The 25176-nt window shown below is 38.9% G+C and overlaps 1 protein-coding gene across 1 annotated transcript; it reads right to left on the reverse strand.

Moving 5' to 3' along the window:
- Positions 1 to 1476: 1476 nt before the first annotated feature.
- si:ch211-195m9.3 (galaxin) lies at positions 1477 to 22874 on the reverse strand. The gene is made up of 16 exons (XM_042487438.1): positions 22850 to 22874; positions 21889 to 21934; positions 17449 to 17603; positions 16921 to 17049; positions 15513 to 15683; positions 14955 to 15050; positions 14656 to 14826; positions 12836 to 12849; positions 11880 to 11902; positions 10469 to 10572; positions 7556 to 7647; positions 6703 to 6929; positions 4382 to 4532; positions 3582 to 3732; positions 3411 to 3464; positions 1477 to 3317 (listed from the first exon to the last, which is right to left on the reverse strand). Exons 5-16 carry the CDS (start codon positions 15637 to 15639, stop codon positions 3064 to 3066), a joined length of 1464 nt encoding a protein of 487 aa, XP_042343372.1. The 5' UTR covers positions 15640 to 15683; positions 16921 to 17049; positions 17449 to 17603; positions 21889 to 21934; positions 22850 to 22874; the 3' UTR covers positions 1477 to 3063.
- Between the last annotated feature and the right edge of the window lie 2302 nt (positions 22875 to 25176).

Consider the following 25176-nt stretch of genomic DNA (forward strand, 5'->3'; position numbering starts at 1 on the left):
GTGGAAAAGTTTTCCTGCTCTGGCAAAATATTTTAAAACTGAAAGTGAGGACCAATCTTATTCTGACAGTGTGAGGAAGAAGTACACTGGGCTGTTGAAGTACCTCACCAATGCAAGTTTTTTGTGTGATTTGGCCTGCATGAAATGTGTTTTCAGAGAGTTGCAGAGCCTCTCACTGAAGCTGCAGCGAAGAGACACGACACTTGTTGACAGACACCACTACATCCAACAGACAACTGAAATTCTAACTGCAATGAAAATGCAGGGTGGAAAGTCAACTGCAAAGGCTCAACAGAGCATCATGGCTGGCCTGTTCAAAGGTGTGAGTGTTACTGGTGAGAAATAAATAGATTGATAAAATAAAGAAATAAAAAATAAAATCAAGGGAGATAAATAGCTCTCAATTTTACCAAGCAGCTGCTGACAACTTGACTGCTTGTCTGACGACCTTGTTCAGTTACTGAGACCCCTTGAGACATCTAGCTGGCCACCGAAGAGTGAAGAGCTCATCTTGTTTGGTGAGACTGAGGTGCACAAGATTGCAAAACTCCTTGGGTAGCCAACCAGAGAAGCAGTTCAGGAATTCAGGGATTTTAAACTACAAGGGACACAGGGAGAAACTCTGAAGAGACTTCTGATTGCCAGTAAGACCTATTTAACTACCACAGATACGGTCTTACGGACAGTAAGACTTCAGTTCACTGAAGCACACACCTGGGTTGTACTGGGTTCCCTTTACAACCTGGAAAAAAACTTGACCCCCAATTGTTATTGTATAATTCACACCCTGGTTGTGCTGTTGTTTAACACAGACCACTATTACTTTAATTCATCAATAATTTTCTCTGTTTTTGAATTCTCCATTCATCATCAAAAATTGTCTTTCAATTTTTCTGTAAATTACATGCCATCACTGTTTTAAGCATGTTATTATTATTTCTGTGTTTACAAATGAAAGGATATATTTAAAGTCTTAAATATCTGATGCTCTGAAAAATGGGGAAGCCAGTAGCATTGTGAATGAAGAACAGTGTATCGTCTGCACACACAGAAATCTGTAGTTTGGTGTTATCGGGTTATCACTAAATTATTGTCAAAATGCCGTCCTGTCAAGAGCCATGAGATAAAATACTTGTTGCAAATGTTCCTTGTCAACATCATAGCAGTGTGGCAAAGTACTGAAATTAATTAATACATGCAGCAAACTGATAATACTGCCCCTGAAACATGTTACTGCCTTAACATATAAACAAAAGCCTGATTGGGGTTCGAGAACAGCTCTGTGCATTTTTGTTCGCAGATTTTCTATACATTTTGTTGACATTTTTGTTGCAAAGGCCCACACAAAAACAACGGGCTACTGTGTAGAATAAAGCGCATATTTGGGGGATGCCAAAGCATTTACCATAAGCCTCCACTAATGGCAACTTTGACTCAAGCTGAAATCCAAAAATAAGTAAAACAACACATCACAGCTTTCATTATAACTGTATTTTTATTTAGATAATTGTATAAAATATAAAGCACTGACAGTAGGTACTGTGATACATGACAAAGATAAACATGTGATATAAATTGGATACAAGATGTCATCAAATATATTTAAACATGCAATTTTTAATTTAGTATAGATGTATAGATATAAAGATATTTTTGGTATAATGAAAATAGGCTTTCTATCTGAAATGAATGCCATTCACATACAATACAAGGCATACACAGTACAACAAAAAAACTGCAGTCTAAATGCAGCTAACAGAGAGCAGAAATAAGTAGTTATTGAGAAATGTAGATTTGATGCACCACAGCTGAATTTTTGGATAATTATGACTTTGGTCTTGTTACATATTTTTATAGCTGATATTTTGAAGAAATGCTTTTCAATGACGAGCTTTAAAAATCATGACATGATAAATCCTGCCATTTCAATGTAAACATCCAACTGAATGAGGAAGAACGTGTGCAAACGACTACCATTTATTATATAGTGTAGTTCAAGAATAAAAATAATTAAGAATAAAAATAACAAAGACCAGTAGATTCTTACAAAAACCAAATCACATAGCTGATAGCTGTATAGCTTATGTGAAAATCAAGCTACAAATTAATATCCTTGCAAGCTACCAGCTACCAGCAGGCAAAGACGTATGTAGTATTGGTGGTAATCACATTATATTTCTCTTTAAGGCAGTGATGTAATGCACACTTGAAGTAAGCTAGTTTTCCTGCAAAGAGCATCTTTTACGTAAAACTTAAATCTTGAATCGTAGTAGAAATCCTCACACTCTACAGATGAGTGTCACCATGCAGAACCACAGTCATTTCTTTAGTAGTCTTATGTCTGTGTGTTCTGTAATGTTGTCCCTTTTCTGTACTGCAGCTTTGCCCAGGTGTGTGTGTCTAGATGAGGTGCACCTGGCCTGTGAGGGAGCTACTTAAAAGCTTATTGACAGCAGCAGGGAGGAGATGCCTCTGGTGTTGGTACTGCTGATCTTGCTACCTCTCTGCTTGGGATTTGTATTGCCTTGTTTGCTTATCTTATGTTTAAAAATCCTATGTTTAAAAATCCTATCCTATCAATTATGTTTGATAGTTTTAAAGGTGTCTTTTTGTTGTTATTTTGGGTCCGTGGTGGAGTGTTTGCATAACAGTGGTGACTACATTTTAAAACTCAGAAAAGCATTGGAGTTAAAAATCCTCATAATGTTTCCCTACCTTGGCATTTTGGTGAGTTGGCTTATTTGGTGTCTGTCTGCGAACAGACTGTCGGGCATGTATTAGCTATTATGCCTCAGCTGATACATTCACAATGGACAGATTTCATATTTTTAAATTAATCTGGATCTGCCCAGGACAAGGACAGTCAGTATTGGTCAGTGAATACCTCCACATATCACAAAGGATGCCAAATATTGGTAGTTATCAATAGTAATGTATCAGTCACTCATTAGTCATTACTTCACAATGACTAATGAGTGACTGATACATTTTTTTTTTTTCAAGTAAACTGACCATGTATATAGGAACAAATTAACTGGTGTTGGTAACAGCTACAGTGGTGACCTAATGACGGTAACACTTGGAAAAAATGAAGTGGAGTGACTGGTGAGTAGAGTCATGGTTGACATCAGCAAAGACATTAACTTCATTGAAGAAGTAGCTCTTCCCAGGGGTCAGTTTGGGGGAGCTGCAGCGATCATGTCTTAGGATGTAAGGTGAAGCCAGAGGTGTCACAGTGGCATTTCGTCCATGGATTTTCAGTGCAGCCTTGAACATGATGCTAGACAGAGACACACGTTCCACAGTCCCGATATGTACTAAACAGGGACATAAATGCATTAAATTTACAAATCAGCAGTTATGAATAGTATTTGTTGCTAAAAAATCAAAGTTGCATACTGAAATCTTACTTGTGTTGCAAAGATCTTCTTCCTTTAGATTGTTCACTGACAGAAGTCTGGTCTCTGAAAAAGAACAGTATACACACATATTATTACCAAGATATAGGTACTGGAATATTCATAAAGTAATAAGATCAAATGCTGTTTTGTTAAGCAAGGTCCGAGCATCACACGACTAACCAATGATTGTCTTGCTTGGTCTGCGTACTGGACTCAGCTTCCCTGCACAGCATGACCACAGAGAGGAGTTATAATACAGATGACCGCAGCATCCGAAACCCGTCTTGGTTGAGTAGAGCACCACTTTGTCCTCACTCGAACAGCAAACACTCTGGTTGAACGATATTAATGGTCAAATTAATGGTCAGTGAAAATAAGACTGAAAGAAGTGTACTTTCGCTGTTGAAGGGATGTACAAAAATAGATAAAAAAATAATTTTGCACCACACAGCAACCTCTGAGGTACGAAAATTAAGCCAGTGTTTAAGTGCCAAAAACTGACATTCATTGAATGGCCATTTGAGGCTGGCTCCGAAACAGTAAATCCCCCTAGACACCATGATAAAATGTCCAGCTTTACAGCAGAAATAAGCATGTTTACAGCCTGGTGCAAAACAAAAAACAGTTTTGGTCTCTTGAGCTAATTTCAACACTCACTATAACTGTAGGGGGGGTCAATCTTATTATAACTAACCCGTTTACACTGAATTAAATGTCATGCATAAGGTGGGGCCATTTGAGTGACAGGCAGTCAATGTGCCATTGCTACAGCCTCTGTTTCCCCAAAACTCAAGAATTTCCTTGAATTATTTTCCTCTTTCTAGGCCATTTAAGGCAATGAAATTATTTCCAAATGAGCATATAATAAATATATTCTTTGTCTTCCTCTTCGTCTTCTCCTTATTATTATTAATACCAGTTGTAGTAGTAGTAGTGGTAGTAGTGGTAATAGTAATAGTACTACTGTCCACATAACCTACCTGGTTTGAGGTCTTCAAAATGGTTCCACAGCACTGCGCCTCATGTCCAATCGTGAGGTTATACAATGTCCCTGCGCAGCATTTCTTCAGTGGGTCTTTAATGTTGTAAGCTGCTACCCCACAGCAGTGAGTGTTTTCTGTTTTTTGATGACTGGGTTGAAAAACAGAGCTTGTTGTTAGTATCAAGTCAGTTGAGTGAGATAACTAAGTTATAATGATGATGTTATAAATACTGATCATTTTAAAGAAAAAGAGAGTGAATCAGAATATGCTTCCTTCAGGCATTATGAATGATGCATAAATGGGTGTTGTATGAAATGGCCGAAGCCCAGGAGCCCAAGGGCTCAGCCTCACGGGGGACCTAAGCCAGTGCCTCTGCATTAAATCGCTATTATTAGGTTTACATTCTTTGTCAAAGGGATTAGTCACATGTCAATAACAGAGCCTGAAAAGTCCTTAAAAAAGGCCTTTTTATGCGCATGTGTCCACCATGCATGGCTGGATGACTGATTGTCAAAACAGTATACTGTATATTCAGGCTGTGAGATAAAGAAAGCATGTCAGCAGCACAGTTTCAGTACTGTGCCAGTATAGCTGAAATCAGTTTTTATCAGTTTGAACACTCCCTTGTGCTTTGTGTTTTTATTGTTCATTCATTAGAAGCTGCCTTTATTTATTAGCTGCAGTACAGTTTTTTTCCTGGCTTGCTTCCAAATAGACACCACTTGTTCCAAGTTGACTCATTCTCTGTTGCCAAAAAACACTGTCTAAATCTAGGACTAGACAATATGTTAAGGTTTAGAGACATCTCTAGACGCCATCATGGGGAAAAGAAAGGCACCAGACAGTGTAGTGTGAGAGAAAAACCCTTAACCCTTCACACACCCAAGTTCATAATGCTGTTTTTATGTTTCCGATGCCTTGGCTGTTCTTCCCTATATGTGCAGTTACCCACGTAGCCTCAGGCCTGAAGTCCTGCCAAACAAAGTTATGCCAGTGCTCCCTGATTATTTTAAAACTTGGAGCAGCATCACTTCTCTTGTGCTGAACTCTAAGCAAATTGGTGCAATTTTTTTTATTGCTTATTTATTAGAAGCTGCCTTTATCTATTATCTGCAGTACAATTTTTTTTTCCTCGCTTGCTTCCAACTAGACACCACTTGTTCCAAGTCGACTCATTCTCTGTTGCCAAAAAACACTGTCTAAATCTAGGACTAGACATATTTTAAGGTTTAGAGACGTCTCTAGACGTCATCATGGGGAAAAGAAAGGCACCAGACAGTGTAGTGTGAGAGAAAAACCCTGAAAGCTCGCCACCTCACAGTCCCTCTTCCTCACTCCCCGCCGCTGCGGACGCTATGTCACAGTGAGCTGGTGGTCAAAGGGATTAGTCACATGTCAATAACAGAGCCTGAAAAGTCCTTAAAAAAGGCCTTTTTATGCGCATGTGTCTACCATGCATGGCTGGATGACTGATTGTCAAAACAGTATACTGTATATTCAGGCTGTGAGATAAAGACAGCATGTCAGCAGCACAGTTTCAGTACTGTGCCAGTATGGCTGCAATCACAGTAGTTCAATTCAAATAAATTATAAAAAAAACACTCGAAAAAAAAAAAACTTAGGTCTGACTGAAACAGAAGATTTTCTGTTTCATCAGACTGAAAATGCAACTGTTCTCTAGACTGTTAATTTTTTTGGACACACAGCATTTGTGATTTCTGATACTGGTCTTTATAAATCAAACTGAATTGAATTTCACTGAATTGAAAAGTTACCAACAGTAGCTTTAACTAAAATACCAAACTGAAACATGCTGTAACTCTTAAATATCAGGGCCCTATTTTTATAAACCCCTGAAAGACAAAAAGGCATAACAGCAAAAAAAAAAAACATCACAACATGCACGTGCACAAGTACGTGACAAACATACAGTACGCAATGAAAGAGCACTTATCAAAGCAGCAACACACCCAGTCAGACAGACATTCCTTGGCTCTGTAGCTTGACGTGCTTTAAAGGATGCCAAAATACCAAAGGTGACAAATGGGTCAGTGCAGCTGCTTCCTCAGACAGAGACAGTACAAAACCACCCAGAGAAAATTTTCCCACATTATTCCCGTCTGCATATCTGTATCCAGAGTCACCCAAGACAGATAAAAGTTAACTGTTCATCACACAGCCCCCTCTGTGGAAAACACTGTGAGCAAACGGCACACAAAACACATCCCAAGCTGATTATTAAAGCAATGTTTTCTCATCTCACTGAATTTCGTGACTACTTTCATCGATAAGCCAAACACACATGCACACATAATCACCTGTGTCCATTGCAGCAGATCTCAGCATCAGAGTGATAGGTTTCTTTCCCACAGCAGTATTGTCCAGGTTGGTCATGAAACTTAGACCAACACATAGTCTCTTTAGCTGGGCTGTAAGAAGTACCGACCTCTGAACATTCCTCTCTGTCTTCTCCGTCCGTGTGCAAGGTGTTATTACAACAGAGATGTCCACGCAGATCCGGGCCGTTTGCTGTCCCTCCGTAGCACTTGAAGAATCACAGAAAATACAGTTGTAAATGTGCAGCAATTGTGACAAAGCAGGTACAGTCATTCAAATGCACACATGGGAACATATCCTATATGCATGCTTTCTGACAAAAGAACAGGCCCAAAAAAAAATAGTAATATCATCCTTTTACACATGTGGTTAGCGTAAGCAACACCAGCGTTAGTAGTGCGTATAATCCATAACAGTCAAACACGCTTGCCGTCTATATAAAAGGAGATGGGTGGAGCTCTCAGCAAAGCTGGAGAAAAAAAAGATTGTTATTTTTTAAAGTAAAAACTGGAATGCCCTGCTGCCACTCGTAAAACTAATTAATTATTCTTTACATAAATTACATAAAAGAAACATGCTGCTTTTCCTTAAACTAGCATTTTTTTTACTATTAAAACTGAAGACACATATGGCAGCCACTTACAAAAAGGGCTATTGTCCCTGATTTTTTTTTTCCCATGGAGGGTGTGACGTGAACCAACTTTCTACAAGCTCACAGACTGCACTGAAGAGGGTGGTTTATGTTTCCCACAGAAAACCCCACAGAATTACTGTTGACCTTTAAAAGAAATATACACCACCCAGCTGAACAGTTCAGACACATCGGCACATTACTTGATCTTTCCAAGGGTTCCACTCAGATACACAGCCATCACAGCAGATATGTGTGTCGGGGTTATACACACTTGGAGTACCATCACATTGACCTAAAGAGGAGAGGGAGGTGGGAGGGGGGTACAGGAAACAGCAATATGACAATATGACAGATAGAAATGAAAATTGAGAAATGTATGGAAATACATGTTTGGGTGTTCAGTACCTGCAGTCTTAAGTATTTCTCAATACCCTCTTTGATACACACATGTAAGAGCCTGGCCTCGAACCAGTGTCCAATGACTGGGAAACTACTGTATATGTGTGTTTTCCCATTGTTCTTCTTTCTTTTTAAAGAGTAAAAAAAAACAACTGAGGCAGCAGCGAGCAGATAGGGGAATGGGTAAGTCCCAGTTGGGGATCTCACATGTGATCTCTCGTGCCTCTCCTCTGCTCCTGTATTACAACCCAACTGTCAGTCATAAAATAATTAAGATTCTGACGTTTTATTCTACAGAAAAAAAAGAAGAAAAACAACTGGCCAGTGTTTCCAGGATATTTGTCTGAACAAGGTGACAGAAAGTGATTTACAGTCCTGAACAAAAAACTTTTATGAGCTACTGGGAAAATTACCCAGTGTGATGGTATTCTTACAAGTTTGAACACTCCGTTGTGGTTTGTGTTATACACTCTAATGTGAGACAATTTTTTTTATTGTTTATTCATTAGAAGCTGCCTTTATCTATTATCTGCAGTACAGTTTTTTTTTCCTGGCTTGCTTCCAACTAGACACCCCTTGTTCCAAGTCAACTCATTCTCTGTTGCCAAAAAACACTGTCTAAATCTAAGACTAGACATATGTTAAGATTTAGAGACATCTCTAGACGTCATCATGGGGAAAAGAAAGGCACCAGACAGTGTAATGTGAGAGAAAAACCCTTAACCCTTCACACACCCAAGTTCATAATGCTGTTTTTATGTTTCCGATGCCTTGGCTGTTCCTCCTTGAATGTGCAGTTACTCACATAGCCTCAGGCCTGAAGTCCTGCCAAACAAAGTTATGCCAGTGCTCCCTGATTATTTTAAAACTTGGAGCAGCATCACTTCTCTTGTGCTGCTCTCAGATGTCTTTCACAAGTATTTAAACACTGAACTCTAAGCAAATTGATGCAATTAAAAAACAGGCAATGAGCTACTTGGAAAGAAATATTTTTAAAACTGGTAGATTTAGAACATTATTATTACATTACATTATTATTACATTATTATTTTTTAAAAATAGGGAAAAATGCTTTGGGAAAAAGAAGAAAGCTAGAGGAAAATTATATTTATAATTATCATGATGACAAAATTAAAATTATGTTGCAAAATTCTATCATTTTTAAGCATTTCCTGCCAAGTCTTGTTTGCCTCTCTCCGTTTACCGGGGCCACAAATCAGGCAAAAATTAGTTAGCTCGCCACCCCACAGTCCCTCTGCCTCACTCCCCGCCGCTGGGGGGCGCTATGTCACAGTGAGCTGGTGGTCATTCGCAACATCGGGTCTAATCTGTGGAGTGGTAGCAACAGAAAGTTTGCTGATCCGGGGGTGACCTTCAGCTCACTATTTAGAGTGCGCCCTATTTAGTCCATCTGAGTCCCTCGCAGCCCCCAGCATTCAGTCTTCCAATAAGGTGGACAGTAGCAGCAGAGAGTGAGGCAGAGGACACATCGTGATTCAAGGCTCTTGCTAACATTAGCTACAATGTGAACTTAAAGCCGTAGCTGTGAGCCTTTGGCTCCTGTTGGTAGAAGGCTGAACAATTAGCAACATTTCTCGCCATCTCTGAAAACCTTCACTGATATCCAAGTCAACTCATTCTTTGCTGCCAAAAAACACTGTCTAAATCTAGGACTAGACAATATGTTAAGATTTAGAGACATCTCTAGACGTCTTCATGGGGAAACGAAAGCCACCAGACAGTGTAGTGTGAGAGAAAAACCCTGAAAAAACCCTGAAAAAAAAATAAATATTTTTTTTTTTTGATGGGCGAAAAAATAAATATTTTTTTTTTCGCCCATCAATTTTTTTTCTCCCCCATGTCCCTTAAGGGGCTCCGTAGATATCAACATGTGCTTTCTTTGGTTTATTGCCAGTGTCTGTTCATCCGACTTTTTGATTAGCCTAGCTGTCTTTATTGGATAGGTTTACAGTGCATTCTCACCATTACATCAGTGAATCATTGAATGGTCCAAAGGGACATGCACACACGTCTGCCTTTGTAAAACAGCCGATAGAACCACCCTCTGTCTGAAATGTTCTGTGACTGGCACAAGTTTCCGAACAGAGTAGATTTTCTAAAGCCTGAAAGAAAAGCCAATAGACGGTTCAAAAGTCTAGCTTTCTCACAGACCACTTGAAATACAATATGCTCAAATTTATTGTGGATTTTTGCCCAGTGATGCCAAAATTAAACTGCCTACTCCAGTTTTAAAGACAAATGAATGTCTTTGCGACCTAACCAAACCTCAAACCCATGTCTTACTTTCTCCATCTCAGAGGCACCCCAACACTTTTATTATACATGTGATTGGATCTTTATCATCTTAAACTCTCATAATCACATGTGAGAGATTTTAAAACCTTAAAGCTTTAGTTGCGAAGCCTTTGACAGATCCAAAGTGAGAGCAGCAAGTCATACTGGTTTCCATTGACGTCATACACCTACAGTTTAGCTTAACGACAACAACAATTTCTCACAGTATTTTGTGAAGTCTGTCACTTCAGTTGTCCCTGAAGGTGTCCTTGCGTGCCATTATAATGAGCTAACATCTAACAGAATCTCATTAAGGCATGTGCCTTTCAGGGGAAATTTGTGGAGTTAGATGTTAGTTGTTATGATGACATCATCTTCCATCAGATAACACCACCCAAAACAAACACCTACTGTCATACCTGGAGCGCAGCACCACTGAGAGTTTCCCTGGTTTCTCTCACAGCAGCGAGAATCATTTGGATTGTAACATGTTGACCCACAGAGTTTTGAGTTTGGCTCTCTGCTGCAGATATACAAACAAAAGCAAACATAAATACAAAAACAAAAACAATCTAAAGCATTGGTGACTGCACTTATCTTAAGTCATAAAAAAAAATAGTGTTAAAAGCAAATATTTCTTTGTACAGCAAAATGACCAAACGTTTGCAATCAGCAACTCTAATTTAAACCCTCAAAAGCCATGTTAAAACAAATGCTATTACAGAGTTTAAGTTTCTCTGTGGAGATTCTGTCCTCTTGTAGCGCTAGATCCATGCTGGCAGCACAACACGCATACACAATGCCTTAATGTTACAGGTGGCAGTAATTTGCCAAAAAATGCAGCAACGTGCCGGCAAAGGCAGAAAAGAGGGCCGCAGGCTAGTAAACATAGATGTAAGCAATACAGATTTGAAATACCCTAAACAGTCTGTTTTGCAAATATTTTACGACTAAGGAATTACAGTCATGTTACAACATGTTTGTTGGACCACAATGCATTTTGGTGAGTAACTCCCAATGTGTTCATTTTTGTTGGTTTACAAGAAAGCCCAACAGGGCACCTTAAACTTTACCCATCGGCCATGAGTAGAAAAACAACCAAGACAAGGTGTTTTGACCCAGCAGTAGTGTTATTCTTTTATTACTGTTGGGTTTTTGGATTATATTTCATAGTGAACCATAATAATCTACTCTGCCTTTTGTTTTGCCTGTCTGTCTGTTAGTTTGTAATTATAAAAAAGTATCCTTTGCAGAAGTTAATGCCTTATGCCCATAGTTTTGTACAAATAACAATATGTTTATGCTTATTTATGCTCCTTGGATATGTATACAGACATGGGTGGAGCACTTTGACCATATTCTGCATTAATTTAATCCATATTTGTGCACATTCTCTGAAAGCTTACAGATATGGACAAAATGGAGAAGTTCCACTGGAAATCTCAGGGCCAGTGTAGCATAGTTCAAGCAAAAAACAATTGTAGGAAACAACAAAGAAATAATAAAAAATGGCAAAACATAATAATGTAGTGAGAAGAATTCTACGTCCATATGTTAGCATGTATTTAGTGGCCTCACAGACCATCGCAGTCTACAACGCTGCCTCTTTTAAAATGTACATTATCATGACCTACTCCACTATGGCATTGTTTATTGTCGTGTAACATTTTTGACTCAGCCCCATAGTGTCATCTATTGGTTGTATCTGTGCCATCATAAAGAATGCATGGAAGTTAACCAAGTGATTGTTTCTGTTAATGTGAAGGATGATTTGATGATTGTCAGTGTGTAGCAAATCAGTACGACAGTTAAAAGCTTCGGTTGACTTACCAGATGGGTTGGGGTGTAGGTTTCTAAAAGACACAAAAAATAAAACACAAAAATGCAAATTTCTCAAACAGCAACACACTACTTCACTGCTCAATTCCTGTTCTTAATCAAGCAATAAAAGGTAATGCACTGCAACAACATCACTTACACCAAAAACACACTTATTAGCAGGAAACATTGGCCTGCGGCAAGCTGCCTTGCAGTGTGCCTGAAGAACTTTACTTAACCACACTGTTTGGCTTGGCTTGTCAATAGATAATTAAAATGAAAACGGGTGCTTTAGAATGAACAGTAAAACCAAGATATTCAAAAGATAAAAATGCATCATGTGCCAGTGAACGAAGCACAATCCTTTGACTTGTTGACCTCTTTTACAAAGTCACAGGACTGTGTTTACTGATTGGCTGTGGGTATTCTCTGGCTGCACTTTGCCATTAAAAGTAAACCAACCCCAAGTTTTGGTTTAGCCTTAGGCCTACTTCACCAAAGAATCAAATGACTTCAACTGTGCTTTGAGCTATATGTAGCCACTGGATGGGGCCAATAACGACGTGAATGAACACGCACATTTCTATTTAAAAAAAAAAAAGTAAGTCAACATCATATAATGTGTTTTTAATTTTGTTGAAGGATTTTTCAAATAGAGGGATGAGATGTAGTCGGATTTGCTGTGCCCGGCCATTGACTTCAATAGAAGTGGCACCAAATTCTGGCACCAAGGCAAAATTCGAATGTTGGACTGGAGTGACGTCATGACCACTCCACTGTTTATAGTTTCCCTGGTAGCTGACAGGAAACAAACAGTGACCAGAGCTGCTACCCCAGCAAAGGTCTATATGTATGAGGACATTCTCATGGTGCATGCAATTTTGGCCATCTTTGACACAGCTGACTAGTTTTTGTCTGATAACTCAGAGCTAAATTACATAATCTGAAGATAGCAGTTTGTTTCTTACCTGTTGTTGCACACCTGTGGAGATAAAGCACATAGAAGTATTTTGAGTACATATGTATTGAAAAAAAGATAACACAGCTCGTTAGAGCCAGAAATGTCAACAACGGGAGCATCTTATCCTCCCATCTGAGTAAAACTTAGCAACACGTGTCAATGACTCATCCTGCATACTGCTGAAACTCCTTTGTAGCTCCTAGAGACAGTAAACAGTTGATCAACACAAAGAAACATGATACTCTGCCCTAAGAAGCAATTACTTTACATCAGTGTCATGGATTTTAAACTTTCACGGGTTGTTTTAGATGGTGAGAACATGATTGGAGATTTGACACAGAAAGGGGTAACGAAAATTTGAAAAAAACATGCTGCAATTTATGGGAACATTTAATTATAAATACTGCAGAACTTTACTAAACCAATATGAGACCAACCAGCCATGTCATTAGAATAAACCGCCAAAATTTCTCCTCAGATGAATATAAAATGAAGGTGTCTTGTAATAATCAAATGACCTGACATTCAAGTAGGGTCTGTTATGATCAACGTGTTTATACAGTATGTGCCTTTACATGAATCCTATTATCCCAATGATACTCAGAAAAATAGCCCAATCAGAATAAAATGGCTCATGTAACCACTCTAATTGGAAGAGACTGGCTTGAGCCTGCCAAATCATAAGGGATTTTCAATCGGTTTGAAAGGGGTGGTGTTTGATAATCTATTAAAAGCTTTCTGCTAGAGCTACCATAGCCTTGTGTAATGTGACAGGCTCCAATGTGGAGTTCCTGGACAGTAGCAGTAGCCTGCATAAGAGACATTTATGTCCACTCCATGCACGTGAGGTGTTTAGGGGACATCTGATATTTGTAGCTATATAAAATCGCCAGGGTTACAAACTACTTTCTGCTAAATTACTTTAACTTCTCCTTTTATACTTCAATTTTTTAATTAATTGGATTTTCTCTATAAAATTGGAAAAACAAAACAAAACTCTTTTACAATTCTGGCAGATTAGATACTTAACATAAAATGGAACCACTTTGCACAATTTATAGAAGTTATATTGTGATTAAATGCTTTGGGGCATGTAAGCACACACATCTTAGTTAGCATCCATGTAAATACTTAGAAACTGTCAGATTTAGGGGGATATAGTGGCAGATATGACATATAATAACATTGAGTAAGTTTTCTTTAGTGTATATTCACCTGAAAAAACAATTGTTTTGTTGTCTTTACCTCAAAATGAGCCGTTCATATATACATAAGGAGCTTGTCCTTGTCCATGTTGCACTGCCATGTTTTTAAGGTGGTCCAGAATGAACAAACTAAACACTCACTCTAGATAGGCCCAATTGTGTTTTCATGTTGGTCACATGAAAACGCAAACGCAAAAAAAAAAAAAGATTTTTTAATGTAAAAGTTAATGTTAACTGCTTTTTTCAGTACTTTTCCAGTTTACCTGGTGTGTCTGTTTTGGAGAGGAAGTCAAACAGCAACACCAACTTGTAATAGGAACTGCTTTTCTTGTTTTGGACCTGAAGAGACCTCTGAGAATAATTTAGCTTCCTGTGAAAACATCTTGAACAATGAACGCTGAGGGAATTGTAATCTAAAGAATTTTTGGCTGGTTGCAATCCTGTGCCAGTGACGTTCAAAATTACTGTCATCTTACAGTATATCATGAGGGCGGATTGCAGTGGGCATATGACCCTCAAAATGTTAAATAATAACGATGAACTTGACGTTACAATCGTAAACAGTTTTCAAAGATTTGCATGAAACTGCAATAGACAGTTAAGGGACAATGTTCACACGCACCTGAGCAGCAGGAATGGATGGGTGATATCTTAAGACCGTCCTTTGTTGGATAGCAGCACTGAGTCCTTTGATTGTACTGGCGATGCCCACAACATTCGTGGTCTCTGGAATCTCTCTTTAGGATCAGTTTACCCGGACCACAACACAAATGCGTGTGTTTATTAATGGCCTCTGTTGAAAAGATCAACACAATACTTAAAACTGTAATGACTTTCACCCCTGACACATAACAGTTGACATGATTCAAGGTTGTTTTTTTTTTTAAACTAAGATATGTGTTTAGATTAAGCTCTAGTTACTTTCACCGCAGCATTTGGCATGCGCAGGTTTCTCTACAACGGTTGACTGACAGCAAAGTTGGGTGAATTCGTTGTAGCGCTCCGCTCCACACTTCTCTGTAAAGACAAAGACCCAGTCAACATACAGGCACCACACACATTAATTAGCATGAACTTCCTTGTTTTTAACGCTATGATAACAATCGGATTTCTAAGATTTGAAAATGGAAGATGTGTATTTGTGTTCTCATTTCTCAGATGAAAATCAATGATCAAGAGAGAAACAAGGTTAAAACAATCTTTCGTTTTCAGTCGAAAAACGGAAAATAAGACATTTTTTAATTAAGTTAGAAAAAAAATAACAGCACAAACACCAAAACCAAAGCTTGTGTCCAGTAAAATTTTCTGAATATGATAGCTGGACAAATTTATAGAGGTGTCTCTGCATACACATAGGTTCTTCAATTTAAATAAAATGTGTTAAATAATTAACATGAACCTGAGAGTACAATTTTAAACCGATCTCCAAGATTTATATGAAGTTGCGTTTGACAGGTAAGGGTCAGTGTTCAAACGCACTGCAGCAGCTGGACTGTAGGGGTTGTACTTGAAGACCGCCCTTCGTTGGACAGCAGCACTCAGTCTTTTTGTGAAACTGGTCATGTCCACAACACAGGTGGTCACTTGATTTTTTCTTCAGGATCATCCGACGCTGTCCACAGCACAACTGCTCATCCACATCAATAGCCTCTGTGGAGGAGATCAAGATGATTCTTAAGAACCTCATCTACATACTGTAAAAATCATCACCTAAACTCACCTACAAGGTTTACCCAAAATGAACTTAAAGCTGTTCTTGTTCCATTTTTAGTACTTGTACATGCATGGTCTTATTTGAAAGGAGAAAGTCAGAAGTCCCCCCCCCCACAAAACTGCCAAAAGCACTTACAGTGATTCTGGTTACATCACTTTAAACGCACTGAAACAAAATGTTTTTCTAACGTTGGCCTATATATTTTCTTTAAAAAAGATGCTGCAGATGGCTCTAACTGGGAGGTATTAGCTGGAAAACACAGTGGGGCCATAGTATGAAGCCTCACATTGGTCAAATTCAAAGCAGATGACAATATATCAGAAAATTAACTTTTTGATTTTTTTCCAATTTCTTTTTTTCCAGGAGCTTTTTTAAAAAATGAGGGTAAAATATAATGCACTGAATGTGTGATTATAAGTGAAAAACAAATCAGCACAGGCAGAAATTCCTATTTAGGTGCTTATTGTGTAGAAAGCACTTCTAAAAAACCTAAATGCTAGGCACTCCTCCGAAAACACCTGGAGTTTGCTGGGAGTGCTTGAGAGCGATTTCGAGGCAAAGGGTTTTTTAAGCTGATATACTTTGGTTAAAGCTGTCTGCTGTGATACAGAATATTAGCAGAAGTAAGAAAAACCGCCCAAGGTAGAGGTGTTAATTTGGCCTCTGGTGTGGATGCAAGGAAGCCTAAAGCACGTAGGGATACCCGCTCGTCTACATAGGTTGATGATAGAAAATATATATTAATGTATTTAATATATATTAATACTCCACTTTGATTGGACGACTGGATAAAAATTGACTATGACAAGTGCAATATTTTACCAAAAGTTAAACATTTTTTAACCTTTGGCGCTCAAAAAATGAACAAACAAAAAAAGCAAAACCTGCAGGGCTTAGCGCAGAATAGACGATCATCGACTCATTCTGTCGCTGCTGCTGTTAATTTTGTGATTTAATACGTAGCGCTACCATTGCAAAGAATAAATTAGCCTCAGGGTTATTGTTCATATGCAGAGTTTAATACTCTGTAAACAAACACACGCACCATAGGTGTCTGGTTACTAAAACTGACTGAACACGTCAATGGACAGTTTAGAGTATACATGTGCATATGTGCATACAGTATGTGGATAAAATGTTTTACATCTATTAATTGTGTGCACGTCTACTCACCTTTGCCACAGCATTTGGCCTTTGGCCCAGGTTTGGCTATGACGGTTGACTGACAGCATATTTCATTGAGTTTGTTGTAGGCTTTCAGTGCACAGCAATCGGACACCTTTTCACTTGCACCCTCTGTAACTTTTGTAAAAACAGAGATTGAGTCAACATACAAACAAACTACAATCAAACAAATTTTTATCAAGTCATCGCAGTTAATACAGCCCGAGGGAACACCTTGTCAGGTGGAGGAGATGATCTTTTACTGCCTACAATGCTGTGTTTACAGTTGCCAAGTAATGGTGCAATTATCAAATTCACACGTCATTTCCCTTTTTCTAGAAACAAGTCTGCAAAAACTTATAAATGCTGCAACACAGAGTATAGCTGTGATTGGAAGCCTTTTTATGTTTGCCATGTTACTATGTCTTTAAATGATTATATTCTGCTATTGCACACAACAGCGCCTCTCCTTTTTGTGAAATAACAAAACCAACTTTCTAATATATTGCTGGTTTGGCACAAATATGTGGCCATTACCTGTTTGGGTGGATCCATCACTTGTTTTACAACAGGTGGCTGTTTCAGGGTTGTAAGCCGTCCTTCCACAGCATGACAGCCCTGCCCCATGATAGAGTTGATTCTCACAGCACACGGCATTGCGGATGTCATATTTTCTGCCTGCACAGGTTTTTCTGCACAGACATCACAGTGAATATGTAGAAAATACAATTTTACATATACAACAATACATATGACCGCAGCTTCCTGGCATTCTATGCACAATTCACTCTTGTCTTTTGTAACACTGCCCTCTAATGGACTCTTTAAAAACAGTCACACAGGTACCCACATGATGCAACCTCTGCTGTGCATGCAGGCAAAACACGCAACCTATGGTAAAAGATCACATTTTAAGTTATCAGCAGAAGAGGTTTTGGCTCTCAACAGCATGGAACAGTTACTGGTCTTTTTAATGTTGACTATATTGTGTACAATGAGAACAGATGGTGGGAGATCAGGATCAAAATCAGCCTGCGCACACAAAGACTTATTTCTGTGGGGTTGCTCGAACTGGTAGGAGTTGCTGCTGTTACCATAACATATTACTATAAACAAAGCAGAGTGAATACAGAAATGACAATGCAGCTGTCAGCACTCAGCTATTAATCATCCATTACCGACTCATCTTGGGACCATTATTGTGCTCAGCAAAAATAATAATACACTGAGTAAAACCACAGATGGGTTAAAGGTTTAATGTTATTTATTGTCAATAAATGACCATGAGCTACTGGAATCCTTCGGATGGATCTTTCTAGCAACCATTATTGTAAACCAGTGAGTGTCAACCAAGCTGTTAGGTTAGCATAACCCCAACTTTTGGTGAGACACTGACCTCTGGCAGGACACAGAAATCATTTGGAATAAGTAGGCCTTTGACCACTGGCAAGACATGTCTGATGATCTGATTGCTGCTGGATTTCTAGTATGTAATCAGTCTTGTCTGATATGGAAAACATCAGATTATCAGATTAAACATCAGATCTTCAAAACAGCCTTCAGCATAGCTGAATAATACATCCCTCTATCCTCCTGTCGCTACATGGCTTGGTGGCGACTGTGGATCAGGAGGTTTGAGGGGGACATGCGCTCATTGCAAGACCTGCAATTTGATCCCCTGCAGTCTGCATGTCAAAGTATCCTTAGGCAAAATACTGAACTCGTAATATGAGTGTTTGATGGAATGTTCAAAAAATGAGTGGCAGGTGACACCATCTATGTTAGTGTTAGGGGTGAAGAGGTGGGTGTGCCTTTTTTTCATTCTTACCTGCTGAAAGCAATAACCCTGTACAACACCTCACCTCTGTGTAACAGAGAACTGACAGCTGCATGATTTTGTTATATCCTAACTTTGCACATGGTGAATTTGTATATAAGATTCTCTGACACTACCTCACTGCATACATAACTTAACTTCTACCAATTGCACACTTGTTTATGTGTATAGGTATTTATGTATATTGTATATTTCTTTTTTTCAGCATTTTGTATTTTTGTGTATGTTACAGTATATTCTTGATATTATATAATCTATAGTTATTCTATAAGCATATGTTCTTATTCTAACAGAATATGCTATGGTTATTTTTTTCATTGATATATATATTTTCCCTTTTATTGTGATATACCAATGTTTCACTGTGTTTTTACTCCTCCAGTGCAATACCTTGATAACCTGCTGCTGTAACAAGAGAATCTATCCATCTATCCATCTATCTATCTATCTATCCATGTATCTGTCTTTGCCTGTTTCTTATTTGTGCTTTTTTCAGGTTCCCCCCTTCCTTCCTCCTCACCATGCAGAGTGATTGAGCACACCTGTGCTAAATCTGCTAAGCAGGATCATGCAGTTTATAATGACTGGAGAAGGAAATGGCAGTAGGCCAGTGCGGCAGTGTGGGTGATGTGTGTCCGCAGACCAAAGACCAAAGAAACTAGTTTTCACCTTTCACTCCTCTCTTAAAGGAAGGTGGTAAACTTTTTGTGTATTTATTGATTTGGTTATTTAATTAATTCAGTGTTGCTTTCTTTGGAAAGAAAGTAGTTTTTGTTACATTTTTTGTTTTGTTACATTTTTGAAGACCTTTTTTGTACAACTTTTGTTTATACGCCCATCTCTGCTTGCCTTTTTCCCCGTTTTTTTTTTTTTTTTTCCCGATGCTACTCTGCTAATACCTTGAGCGTGATCCAGGAACTTAACAGTTAGCTTCGGCCAGCTGTGCAGGCAAATGGGTTAATGAGATGAGTAATGTTAAAGACCTCCGGTTTGTCCCGCAACACTGACCCTAGTCGGCCCTTGTTTTTTTTTCCAGCCAGTTGAAAAGTGGGACAGTGGAGCCTGTCTGTGAATAAAATCACTGGGTGGTTCAGTTCTGCACATGAGAAGAGTGGAATGTAAACAAAGTGCTAAAGTCAAGAGGGACAAGATCCAAACAAGTGAAGCTATATAGCAGAGTTTCAGGAGCAGGACCACACCTCTACCGCATCTCAACTGCGCCTCTTCCAGCTTCAATATCCTCCTAACCCAATCTCCCCCTTTCGTTCTCGTTATTCTGCACCCCTCCCCCCCTCTCTCGATCTCTTTCCTTTTCCTCCTTCTCTCCGTAGGGTCCTGGGGGGTCCGTCGTGCCCGGGAGCCACGGCGGATTACCACTGAAGCTTCCCCACACCGCACTCAACCATCCATTCCAATAATTCAACATCAATGTTTATACCAAATCTACATTCACATCAATAAATTGTTAAAATTAATTCCGATTGAGGTGTGGTCCTTGCTAGTGAAACTTACTTCAATAGGTAAGATTTTTTTTCTTTACTCAGTGAGCTCCTTAGTTGAAATGTTTACTGGTGGTTTGTGTGATGTGCAAATATGCTTTGTTTTTTCAGTGTTAGATTGCTATCATTTATGTGCTAACTGGTTAACTAGCATCAAGATGGTCTTACGGTTGCTCTTTTTGAATGATGATTACAAACTATGCTGTTACAGAGGGCGATTTCCTCTAGTGCAGGTGCAGAGCATACCTGCTTGTTGGGCATTGGCTGTTGTCTTTGCAGTGTGTTCGTGTGAAACTTTTTGGCTGAGATACAGGCGATGTGTCACGATGCAGCAAGGGGCTTTTGTTGCAGCCAGTTCTCTGATGTACGTTTGGTTGGTCTGGGTCTTCAAAGTGCTTTGAGTGGTTGAAAAGACTAGAGAGGAGCTGTGCAAGTGCAGATCCACTTATCATTTACACTCATGTGTACTTCTATACTTGTGAGGAACCTCAATGACATAAGCCATTATCCAGCTCCCAACCCATGGTCTTAATGGATAGTTCAGATTATTTTAAGTGGGGTTGTATGGGGTACTTATCCATAGTCAGTGTATCACCTACAGCAGATGTCGGTTGGCATGCTAGTTTTAAAAAAGCAGCAGGAGTGCTGACCTGGAAGCCAAGCAATATACTGTTGTGGATGGGGAGCAATGGCAAAATGTATTTTAGCCACCTTAAAAAAAACACGTATAACAGTTTCAGTGTACTCATTATTGAGAGTACAGCTCCTATCAGCATTGATGAGAAAACAACATCTGGTTTAACGTGTTAATTTCAGCGCCTTAACCAATGAGATGCAATGACACGCTCCCACTAATTACTGTCTGTCTCCTTCTAAGCAGTGCAAAAGCACTGATCCAAGACAGTGTACACTGAATTTGAAAAACAGACTGAATTAGTAAGAGATATATAAAGAGAAGTAACTATTGTAAAGTTTTAACAGACCTCTGTCTATGCTGCTGCCTATTGTTTACCTGTTCTTCAGTCTGTCCATGTACACAGCTCTGCTCTCCTGGTAATGGGAAAGCAGGCTATAGCCTATTTCCAGCAGGTCTAAGTGCGTTTAAAAAACCTGTGTGGGTATAACTCTTTGTTACTGTGTAACTTTTGTGAATCCATACTAACTCTTTTTAATGCCAAAAGCGGTAGTGGTAGACCAACATTTCCTGTGTTCAGTGATGTTACACAGCTGTTTTCACTCAGTGGAGTCCAGACTTGAAGGGAGCATACAATGGCTTTGTTTTCCTGATGGACGTCACTGTCTGAGCAGTCATAATAATTTAAATATGCCAAGCCCCCTATAGGGCAGTAGGCTACAATGCTTAGCTGTGGTGGTACTCCTGGTCTGTCAGTCAGCATGGTCCTGGTCTGCCTCTCCGAACCAGGCACATCCTGACATCTCCCAGGAAATAAAGTGACTTTGGTGTAAGTATCACATGCAACTCCACCCACTTAAAAATTTTTAAAAGAAAAAACTATCCCTTCAACCACTGACAGCCCAATAAAATGTCAAAAATGACTAATGCCAGTAAAATGCCCTCACCTAAGGCATTGAAAACACACACAAACACACACACACACACACACACGGGGGAAAACTCACCCATTGCAGTTGCTTTTCGAGGCTGCAGTCACTTCTAAGGCAGCCTCTGCCAACAAACATAAAAGCTGTCATAACTCACTGGCAGTATAGTCATGAACTATAAATCTGTCAGGCTGGCAACATTTTTGGGTTATGAACTCAAAGCTTCTTAGTGTTGGGTAATGAACACTGGTCTTCACTGTCTAATCAGTGTATAAGATAAAATAGGAAAACCAAAAAGTTTTGGCGTTTACTTTTTATGTTTAAAAATCTCTCTTTTATTCTTTTCTTTTTTCCCCCCCTTTTTAAGTACTTTTTAATGTCATGTTTTATGGATGCTCGATTTAAAGTCACATCTGTCAGAGTGAGAACAAAAGTAAAATTTATACTAAACTGTGTCAAACCCACGCCCGTCCTCCTGATCTGATCCATGGATGTATTATGGTCTGATCAGAAACACTACCACCCGTCTAACAACCGCCCACAAGCTGCACCATCACCACAGGTTTCAATTGCTGCCAAATGCTGCGTCAAGACCACGCGGTTGGTCCCTGGACGCATTCCCCACTTAATGGCACGCCATAACAGAAGCAAAGAAAAAATAGGATAACAAAACTGCCCATGCACTATTCGCGACCTTGATACATACTGTGGGAAATGAAAATCCACTTTATGCTGGATACACACACAGCCTGTTGTATCATGTCATCTCAAACCGCAAGAATTATTATCAGAGACCACAAGATACTTAGGCAACACACAAAGACACGGATCTCAACCAAACACAGATTAAGCAGGTGCTGTACCAATAAAATGTAGCAATAAAACACGAAGATACTTTTAAGTTAAAACTTCATCCCAGCTTGGATGAGTGAAAAGCTGATCTAACACAGAAAGTGATCATTGATTTTTTTTGCCTTATCTCTGTGTGAATGCACACCCAAGTAATTAGCCTTAGGGGAAATTAAACATGACTACTTACCACAAGTGAGAGAGCTGACAGTCAGCATAACTGAAAGTGTAACCACAAGCATGATAAAATTAGAAAAAAAAATGCCAGAAATCCGAATCAATATGTGCAAAGATGCGTCCAAAGCCTACCCAATCCGAGAGCCCAAGACATCATCTTACAGCTGACCCACTGAAGCACAAAGTGATGTAGAGATGCAAAACAGGCCTCTAAATAGGACCAACTGGCAACTCCTCCCACCTGATAAAATATCATTTATTAACCTGAGGAGTCAGGATTGCGTGACGTAGGCTTAATCACACACTGTAAACAAATGTAAACCTCTACGTTTTGTTTTTAAGCTCTTTAAAGAAATGTAATGTGTTCATAGAGATGATTTTGTTGCAGGGTACCAGTGACCACGTACAATGTGGGTTTGAGATACCTTTTGATTTTTCCATGCCTAAACAACAACACAGCGCTGAGATGGTGCCTTGCAATGTTATGCGTAACTGCAGGTGGAATCAACTTCACCTGATTTCTTCAGTACCCTGTTAACATTAAGGCTGATAAAAGAGAGGGAGCTGAAAATGACAAAGTGATTAAGGCTGCTTGTTTAGCTTACTGTGAGTTACATTGGCTATTTTCAATTCTAACCGACGTTAAAATCTCTAAATATGACAGACGCGAGCTCTAATGCATTTAGCTACCAGTGAAGTGTAGCCTGATCCGCCAGTGGGGCCCATGTCTCCAGCTGGGGCTGTATCAAGAGGTGGGTCCACTTTTTGACATCATCTTGGTGGTTAGAAATTCCTACTGACTCATTGGTTTATCACACAAATGAAGTCCGGAGGTTTACATATTTTGGAACAATGTCTCCAGCATCATGTCGAATGTAATTGGAAGGGCCATCCCTCACTCACAGTGTCTGCTCTTACTAAATGATACTTCATCTTTAAAACTAACTGTAAGCAATAAGCGTCTGTTGTTGGCTGGTCTTACCGCCGCCAAAAGAATGATAGCCTGTCGTTGGAAACCACCACATCTACTGTAAATCACACATCTAAATGTAAATAATTGCCCCCAGTCTCTTTTATTTTTTGGCTGTGGGGATGCTCCTCCTCTATTATGTAAATTATGAATAAATAAAAAAATGATCACAAAAACAAATTAAAATATAAAGCCTACAAAACTATACAGGAGCAATAGAAAAAAAAACCTAAATTACAAGGCACTCTCCAATGTGCATACTAATCTATTCGTAAATAAATAAAAATATTACAAAGATAAGAAAAAGAGAAAGACAAAGGTCAAAAGCATACAAGTAGTCACATACAAATACTTGAAATATACTGTTTACACGGGGAATCAATATTAGTGGAGATAAATCCAACCTTTAAAATCTTTATGGGCAGATAATCTATAAATGTAACACTGAGGAGATAAAAACGCAGATATGAAGGTGATCAAATCAAACATATAACAGGTCCATTAGTGCACCATAAGGAGGTGCAATTCAGCTTTCCTAAATTATGCAGGGGCTAATTTTAATATTTGAGACGGCAAACCATTCAATATCACTAACCAGTCACAAGGCTGGTGACGCTACTTTTACTCAATGCATCATATTGTGCTCGACTTTACAATGTATGGAGACGGTAACTATTTCAGCATAAATGCCAGTCAGGCTAAGTTTGAGCTTGTTTCTGCAAATGACGAACTCCAGAAGGAAAACTCATTCATTTGTGATTTGTTAACATCTGGCGGTAGAAAAACAATTCAGCCACGCCAATGTGTGTGACGTAGGCTGCATTTCCAATGGCTGCTTATTTTAGAACTTCCCGTACCCATGGGATGATCATGTTGCACAGTTGACCTGAGAATTAAAAAAAAGGTTTATGGTTTTGACAAATGGATACTGTATTCAGCTTCCATTCACACATTTGTGCAGTATGGGCAGTACAGTAATGAAGGAAAAAATAGCTATGATATTTTGATCTTAACTTTAGCATGATTTTTTAAAAAAGATTAATGATTTTTCTCCAACAATAAATGGAGTGAACAAGAGGACTGTGACAGCATCAGATAACTGACATCGTAAGTAATCGTAAATTATGTCTATTTCTGAGTCCAATTTCATTATGTGTACTGCTGGTTTACGAAGTTTTCAAAGGCCTTTTCCATATATACAGTGCACACTTGGCATGTGAGTTAGAATTTATAAAGCACTTAATGTATTTCACAGGTAAATGCGTTACAAAAATGCATTTTGTCCTGCTGTGATTTCTTATTTATTTTTATGTAGGTGGATATTCTGAGGAATGTCGGGACAGGATTTCAACCGCAGCGGCAGCATGCGA

The sequence above is a fragment of the Plectropomus leopardus genome, chromosome 5 (genome assembly GCF_008729295.1).
Source record: "Plectropomus leopardus isolate mb chromosome 5, YSFRI_Pleo_2.0, whole genome shotgun sequence".
Classification (NCBI taxonomy): Eukaryota; Metazoa; Chordata; class Actinopteri; order Perciformes; family Serranidae; genus Plectropomus; species Plectropomus leopardus.

What these genes read in the sequence shown, in the direction of transcription:
- si:ch211-195m9.3 (XM_042487438.1), bottom strand. Translation starts at nt 15,639, where the DNA reads ATGATCCTGAAGAAAAAATCAAGTGACCACCTGTGTTGTGGACATGAC. An exon ending in CCTACACCCCAACCCATCTG is followed by an intron (nt 10,573 to 11,879) that starts GTAAGTCAACCG and finishes GTATATCTGCAG; the next exon opens with CAGAGAGCCAAACTCAAAAC. An exon ending in ACCAAGCAAGACAATCATTG is followed by an intron (nt 3,465 to 3,581) that starts GTTAGTCGTGTG and finishes GTTCTTTTTCAG; the next exon opens with AGACCAGACTTCTGTCAGTG.